Source organism: Corvus brachyrhynchos, unplaced genomic scaffold (assembly GCF_000691975.1).
Source record: "Corvus brachyrhynchos isolate BGI_N302 unplaced genomic scaffold, ASM69197v1 scaffold155, whole genome shotgun sequence".
NCBI classification, from domain to species: Eukaryota; Metazoa; Chordata; class Aves; order Passeriformes; family Corvidae; genus Corvus; species Corvus brachyrhynchos.
Genome location: NW_008238434.1, coordinates 198,393 through 206,350, shown reverse-complemented (window position 1 = coordinate 206,350; position 7,958 = coordinate 198,393). Strand labels below are relative to the sequence as shown.

Below are 7,958 nucleotides of genomic sequence, written 5' to 3'. Positions count from 1 at the left end.
CTGCTGAATCGAGTATGTTTCTCAAGCAGTCAAAGTGTTTAAACAATCATTCTTCTTCAGTGTTTTCGGTCTTTCTGAGAGACTTCTTTGGAGATGAATGTTTAATACGCTGGAATGAATGAAATAAAACAGCTCAGAGGCATAACTGATTTCAGGGAGTTATGTAGGAAACGATCCTTTACGGATATTTGGGATCATGATGTTGGTGTGACTGATCTGATACTGAAGTTACGATGTAGATAAGAAGAGGGGTCAAAAAGCCTCCAAATAACGTCTTACACTTCCAGCTCACTCCGGAGCAAATAAGCATGGATCTGAAAAGTGATTTCATGTACCGTCTGGAGCGGGATCAGGAATTACAGAGGGTAAGTGTGCTTCCTGTGACTTGTCATCCTTGCGCTAGGCTCTTTATTTTCCAAAGGGGTTGAATGTAACACAAAGTGTGTAAGGCTGGATTTCAGTACAAATACACACCATGTTTTCAGAAGTGCTGGGTGTTCCACTGGGGTGGATGCGGGGATGAGTTGTGCTGTGCCAGGAAAAAATACAAACGATGACCTGTTCTTAGGCAGTTTTTCCTTTGGGTAAGGGAAAAGCATAAAGTGAGGCAAAGTATAGATGTGGAGCAGAAGAGGCTGATTTTTGGAGATTTTGGAAATGTCCTGGGCTTTTGTTTCCAGATCCAAGAAGAGAGAGAGGCCTTACCTCTGAAGAATTTTGAAAGTGAAATTCTGGATGCCATCCATCACAATTCTGTTGTTGTCATCCGTGGCGCCACTGGTTGTGGCAAAACCACCCAAGTGCCTCAGTACATACTGGATCTCTCTTCCCTCCTTCCAGCCCCCCTGCAATCATTCTTTTCATGAGGAACAGTCAGGGCATGAGACCCCTCATGTGTCAGCCATAGGGACCATCAGCCAGCAAGAGGTTCAGCCCAGGACATAAAAAAATGCACCTTTTAATCTGACAACAGGTGACTTGCTCTGGTGAGACCCCACCTGCAGAGCTGCCTCCAGCTCTGTGGCCCCCAACATCAGGACACAGAGCTGCTGGAGTGAGTCCAGAGAAGGCCTTGAAGCTCCTCCAAAGGCTGGAGCCCCTCTGCTCTGTAGACAAGACTGGGAGACCTGGGGGTATTCAGCTTGGAGAAGGCGCAGGGGAGACCTTACAGCCCCTTGCAGTGCCTAAAGGGGCTCCAAGAGAGCTGGAGAGGGACTTGGGGCAAGGCCTGAAGTGACATGACAAGGGGGAATGGCATCCCGTTGCCAGAGGGCAGAGTCAGATGGGATATTGGGAAGAAGTTCTTCCCTGTGAGGGTGGTGAGGCACTGGCACAGGCTGCCCAGAGAAGCTGTGGCTGCCCCATCCCTGAAGTGTCCAAGACCAGGCTGGATGGGGCTTGGAGCAACTTGGGACAGTGCAAGGTGTGGATGGAAATTGAATGATTTTTAGGTCCCTTCCATCCCAAACCATTCTAGGTTTCTTATGATTCTATGCCTTCCTAACCTGCATGACAGCATTCTGCACTGCCACATGGAGGTGCACAGCTCAATCGTGGGTTTGTTTCTGTCCTAAAGAAAAAAATGGAGAAATACCTGCTTATTAGCGATCCAAAGCTTGCTGTTACAAAAGGGATTTCTTTTTTAAATTTTGCATTAAGCTGTATAAACACAGAAATCAGACAGAAGCAGGATTTTACACACACAGACAATGTCCCAGTGATTCTGATGAACAGATACCAGCCTGAGCAACCTGATGTTGTCATACTGTTGTTTAAACCCACAATGTCCTCATGGAGAGGACAAAACACCATCCAGCTGAGAGGGGGTAGAGACAGATCTTCCTCCTTTCTATGCAAAAGTCATCAGCTCTCTCCTCCGACTGGGAAAAATTTGCTATTTTTTTATTAAACAATCCCAGTCAGTCCTGGAATTTGCAGCACTCCAGGAGAGCAGTGTAAAATGTCAGGCTACATGTGCTCCAGCAAAGGCAGCCCTAACAGGAAGGGGCTTGGGCACATTGCCATTTCCCTGAAAGAAATCCTAGCCCATCATGTGGGGGATGTGCCACATGGCAGAGAATACCAGAAAAGGAACCTCCAGATCTACATGGAAGTCAACATCATAGATGTGGCACTTGGGGATGTGGCTTAGTGGTGAACCCGGGAGTGTCAGGTTAGTGGTTGGACCTGATGATCTTAGACGTCTTTCTCAACCTTAGTGATTCCATGACACTATGATCAGTCACCATCAGGCCACACAATGCTGTCCAGCTTGGCTTTGGCCTTGACGATGAACTCACTGGAGGCATCAACAAGCGGAAGCCGTGGAGGTCCCATGGGAATGCCAGAAACAAAAGTCATTACAGCTTTAGTCTGTGCAACACCAAAACCTGGGCAGACAAAAGCAAAATCAGGACATTTGCAGACCACTTTCCTTAAAGCAGCCTCAATACAGGTGTCCAAAAAAGCAGAACCATAGATTTTCTGTGTAATCCAGCATCAACCAGGCTTCAAGCACTTCTTGGAAGCAAGAGCAGTGTAATTTAAAAGAGGTAACTGTGCTTGCAGACAGGAATGACACTGCAGTAAAAATTACACCTACTTACTAAACTTATTCCTATGTAGGAATCCCCCAATTCAGACTCACACAGAGCCAAGCCTTGGCAGTGACGACATCCTGCCCTCTGTCTATAGATCATGACTCCTTATGTACTTCTGGAAATTTAGTGTTTCCCTCTTTATCTATAAGGCTAAAAAACAACGCAATTCCTCTGACTTTGAACCCAAGAAATACAACCAGGCTCTAAAGCTCGGCAAGATTCATCAGGGCTTGCATATGTACCGCAAACCTACAGTAAACAGCTCTCTTCATTAAATGTCTGATAGAATTTAATTTAAACATTTCCTGTCTGTTTCAGTCTCCAACACCACTCTGTTGGTTTTAATTGCTCTTTATATTTAAACTTGATTTTGTTTCTAGAAATCATGGTTTTTTAAAATGTTTTGGCCTTGTACAGCCTTCAACAATATTCCTGTTAAATTACAGCAAGGCAGGAGAGAGAAATATCAGAACTGTTCTTCTACTTGGGCACCACCATTTCAGAAAAATTACTGTAGCAATAAAGCTAGAAATGAGCTTTTGGCGGTGGAAGGAAAAAAACCTAACAAAAAAACCAACCCACAGAAAGAGTCAGGATAAGAACAAGGGTAAATCACAGAGTCACAGTTTTAAATCTGTGAGATTTCACAGCAGAAGGAAGGACGGGAGAGTGGAATCTGTCAGGGATGCTTGGTCAGCTCCCTTTGTTCAGCTCCCAACTGCTACTAAATTGGGAAACAGCAGATGCAACAGTTTTTCACTGCAGTATCTTTCAGGAAGGAAGTTCTAAGAGTACAGCTATATGAGAGTTTGAGGAGCACCAAGTTTGCACTTTTAGACATAATGAGGAAAACAGGCAGTGTTTACCCTGTTTACTTACCCAGTTTGATGACAAAGTTGAGAAATTCCCCAGTGAGAAACTAGAAAAGACCGATAGTAATTTATTAACACCCTCAAATTTGAAAGTGTAAAAGCATCTAAAGCTACTATATTTATATCTGATATAACTGTTGCACAGCTTTGAGAAAAGCCCTTGGCCACCTAGCCAGTCTCTGGGAAATACTAATTGAATTCCAGTGGAATAGGGGAGGGATACCACAAATGTTCCATAAAAACATTGGGTACAGATTGTATACTGATGGCTCAGAACTCCTCACAAATCTTCAAACTGCCCAAGACCAAAAGGGGAGAAGGCAGAGCTGATTTGGGACAGCTTTCTGCCCTACATCACATAGGCTATTCCCAGAATATTCCTAGTCAAGGGGCTTGGCCACTGTGGGTTTGTTCCAGTAAAAAGGCCAGACCGTTGCCCACTTGCATGGATGAGATTAGAGTTGAAAGGTAAGTGAGGCAGGTCTTGGTTCAAAGGTAATAAGGAATGGTCAAAAAAGTGAGGAGGGATGAATAACAAAAAGCAGGGTTGGAGATGAAAGAATTTTTCTTTAATAAACCTGTTTCAGAAAGGATGACAGAACCATATGGAGAACAGCCACAGAAAAGCTCAAAGAGGAAGCAGGTTGCTCCCAGTGAGGCCCAGGAAGATGCTTTACCTGATACTTCTGTGCCAAGGCAAGGTCTGGCTTTGCAAAGGCTTGCAACATCAGATTGGTTTGTCGGCCCAAATAGTTGTATGTACTGTCAAAAAACCAAACCAAAAATAGAATTGGTAAATGAAAAGGAGGAACTTAAAGCCAGTGAAACAAAAGAAATGACCACAGGCTTTTGCTGTTGATATTGTCATTATTATGAGAAAAATCCGTGCAATCTATGTGTGGTGCAATCTACTGTCAAGCATCTGAAGTATGCCAAGCTCCATGGAAGAATTAGAGAGCAGATTTCTCTTCCCAGTTCTTTCCAAATGGAACTGCTTTTCAAAATTAAAAATAAAAAGATATCATCAGGCAATAAGGAAAGTCAATCACTTAGTTTTCCAGCTGCTTGTTTATTTAATGGATTGCCTAGAGAGAACACAGATATCACACAGTAATTCATCCAATCAGCCTGATATGAGGGGCAGATAAATTAGAAATTAAACTCAGCACAGCTCTTTTCCTCACACACTGCTCATGTGAACTAACAATTTTAACCTCTCTGGGTTTTGGTTCCTTACCCAATCAAGATAGAAGTGATTACCTACTTCAAAAGTTGCCGTGAGGATAAAAAATGCATTGAAACCTTTGTATCAGCTTAGAAACCACAGCAGTAATTACTCAAAGGAACATACTCTGGGATCCTGGGTTATATGACTGTCCCATCACTAGGACTGGGGCTAGATTATGTGTCTGTTTGCCTCTCTACATCCCTATCCTGCAAAATCCTCCATTGCCATGACTGAAGACGGTCAGGGAAATACTATGCAAATAGTGGAAGATAAAACAGTACAGTGGATGTGTGAGGCGAAGGAGTCCAAGCCATACTGACCTTCCAACTGCTCCATTTGCCCCTACTGCCAGTGCACCCAACAGTTGCTAGTTTGGGGTGGAGGGAGAAAAAAAAGAAAAAAAAATTTATTTCATGTAAAAAATCAAGGCAAAAAAGGGGTGGTAGGAGGAAGCAGTGAAACTGCCTTGCACTGAGTGTCCAGGGTTACTTCTTCCCCAAGGCTGAAGCAAGAGAGTGCCTTAAGAAGAAATTACTTTTAAGAGAAGCTTCTTACCTCATCCACCCCATAAAGAAATTCAAACTCCCCTGTTTCATTCTTGTTTATGCACTGTGCCAGGTCCAGCAGGTCCGTGTCACTGAACTTCACACCCTGGAAGTTGGGGATCTGTGCTTTTATCCCATCCAGCAGCTCTTCCACACGAACTGTACAGAACAGCAATCTCATATGAGGGAATGCAGGCCTGTTCTGGAAGAGTTCCCTGCCTTGCCCCCGAGAGAAAGACTTCGTATTTTACAAGTTGTTCACTTTCAGCCTAAGCCTATTAAACTATACGGCTCTAAAACAATGACTAAGACAACAAAAAGTAAGACTCTTTTACCAGATCAGAAAAATTTTAGGAATGAACTGGCAACAACACCTTGAAGACTAAATATAAATCCATGCATTCAGAAACACCATATAACCTGCTGTCCAGAGCAAATAACCAAAGATCTGTACTCTGTACTTACTCTTCACACCCGTCAGAGGAGGAATGTGATAGTAATAAAATGGAACCTCAGGGGCTTCAGATGCAATCTTCTGTAAGAAAGCAACCAGCTCATCTAGAAGGAAACCATCAGGTATCCCGTAAGAGAAGGAGGCTATCCATAGGGAGACACAGTTCAGATTCACAGCACGGGGGCTGTGGAGAAGTCTCAGCTTGGGCACCACACACAGCAAGTCATACAAAACCCTTCACATGTCATAAAACATTAAATGTGACATAAATCAGGGGAAGACCTTAAGAAAGGCAAAGACAATACTTCTTTTAAACCAAACCCATTTGAGTAGCTCACACTCATTCTTACAAGTGTAACTCAGGCATGCTCTCACATGTGCCAGACCTGTGTGCCAAGTAGTCTCAGCAGGATCACTTGTGTGTAACAGAGGACAAGGGATCAAGTTCATGTTCACCTCCCTGGGGTATTCCTTGGTGAGGATAATGAACCAGGTTTTGGACAACTTTTTTTGCACCATTTTAGGAATCAAAGAGTTGTTATGGTTGACATTCTTCCCAAGAATCTTGCTCATTGCATCCTTCACAGATCTTTTTTCTCATTGACACAGAAGGAAGAAGAATGGCAAAAACCACTGCCACCCTACTCTCAGCGAGGTTTCTGCTGACTTTTGTGCTGTTCCTCTGTGAGTACCAGTCTGATTGCCACTGATTGTGTCCTGGCTGTCACTATCAGCCATTCTGGCAACTTACTCTGGTTTCTTCTGGTGCTTTCATATGAACATTTCCATTCAGAATTCATTCAGACAACTTCTAATATTTCTTTTACAAACCTCCACTTCATGTGGTTCTTTTATGTTATTGTCAGGATCTTAAGGACAAAATACTCAGTTTTCAGTTTTGAGGTAACCTTAGACAGAACCAAACCCGATCACTTCAGTAACAAGAGCCACAACTGTGTATCAGCAGTTCCTCAACTAGGTCAGTGCCCAGCAAGGGTCAGCATGGAACCAGCTGCTTCCTAGTGTGGCCCAGATCAAACATGAACCCCAAACTATCGATTCAGAACACAGACTAGTTAACTAGACTATTCTTTCCAAAAGCAACTCTTCTTTTTACAAAATGGTAACAAAATACATCCCAAAAGACATCCTTCCCACTTCTTACCAGGACAATTCTGCTACCTATCATCTTTAAAAAATGCTTCTTGCAGGTTTTGCTTTTCCATTACAGTTGTGCAAACATTATCATCAGAATATTTTCCAAAGAAAGTAGATGGCATTAATCCTTTATCTATTATGAAGGTTGGGAGGGCAATAAAAAGGCCTTAGCAATCACATCTACTCACCTTTGTTTGTGGGTTTGAAGAAGAAGGGGGCTATGACAGCAATGCCACCAGCACCTATGACTGCTGCATGTCTTGCCTATAAAAGACAGCATGGAAAGCATCTGAGGGTACATCTTCCTCTATTTATCACACACAGAGTGAAAAACATCATATACACACCAGTTCTTGGCACTCTGGTAGATTCAGTGCTCCCACATGAATGATCACATGGTCCAATCTGCACATAAAAAAACAAATTCAGAAGATTTTGGGGAGGTTTCAGTGATGGTGGAAAAACTACCAGGCTGCCAAAATGTAGCGGGTTGAGTTCGAAACCGGGCGGAAACACCAATTAAATGTAGTGGTTTTGGTTCAAAATATTCATTACTTACTTATTTTCCTTCTGTTAGATAAGAATTAGGAGAAAAAGCAAAGCAGGCACAAACCTTAAACAGTTGCAGTACAATGAAAGAGCTTTATTACTAATGGAATTAAAAGTAAAGAGAAAATAACAAAACAAAATTAAAGCAAATCCCCCCCCCCCTCCAGCACTTCTCTCCTTTTACCCAGCTCACACAAGGGATAACAGAACATGGGATGTTAGTCAGTGTTGCAGTTCTTGAAAAGTCTCTCTCTTATGCTTAAGGAAAAAAGGGTTTTCCTTCAGTTGCACGTGGTCCCCAAACTGCCACTAACAGCAGATCTGCCCGGAAACAAACAATCTGCTGTGTGTAGAACATCTCTCCCATGAAAAATCTCACAGTTCCTTCACACTACAAAACATGGGCCATCACATGGGGTTATTCATCTTTTTAAGGATAAGTTATTTTGGCCTGCACACAAAGGCTTTTCTTCGCCACAAGTCTCTAACAGCCTCTTACTACTTCTATATAGCCTGGCATAGGCATTCTTCACAATCTTCACAGGCACACGA

At 43.0% G+C, this 7,958-nt stretch overlaps 2 protein-coding genes across 3 annotated transcripts in view; both read right to left on the bottom strand.

Annotated features, from left to right (window-relative positions):
• DHX9 (DEAH-box helicase 9) overlaps positions 1 to 4,190 on the bottom strand; it is a 33,965-nt gene extending 29,775 nt beyond the window's left edge. Inside the window, exons 1-2 of the mRNA XM_017736477.1 lie at positions 4,150 to 4,190; positions 3,480 to 3,519 (exon numbers count right to left, since the gene is read on the bottom strand). The gene's annotated coding sequence lies outside the window, so the exon portion shown is untranslated. The remainder of the gene's footprint in view (positions 1 to 3,479; positions 3,520 to 4,149) is intronic.
• The window catches only part of NPL (N-acetylneuraminate pyruvate lyase), a 14,188-nt gene continuing 7,172 nt past the window's right edge, over positions 943 to 7,958 (bottom strand). For both annotated transcript variants that reach the window (XM_017736478.1, XM_008635383.2), the window contains 8 exons: positions 7,205 to 7,262; positions 7,046 to 7,121; positions 5,711 to 5,803; positions 5,256 to 5,404; positions 5,021 to 5,067; positions 4,150 to 4,234; positions 3,480 to 3,519; positions 943 to 2,390 (listed from right to left, as the gene is read on the bottom strand). In XM_017736478.1, the coding sequence (XP_017591967.1) occupies positions 2,239 to 2,390; positions 3,480 to 3,519; positions 4,150 to 4,234; positions 5,021 to 5,067; positions 5,256 to 5,404; positions 5,711 to 5,803; positions 7,046 to 7,121; positions 7,205 to 7,262 (700 nt within the window). In that variant the 3' untranslated portion in view covers positions 943 to 2,238. The remainder of the gene's footprint in view (positions 2,391 to 3,479; positions 3,520 to 4,149; positions 4,235 to 5,020; positions 5,068 to 5,255; positions 5,405 to 5,710; positions 5,804 to 7,045; positions 7,122 to 7,204; positions 7,263 to 7,958) is intronic.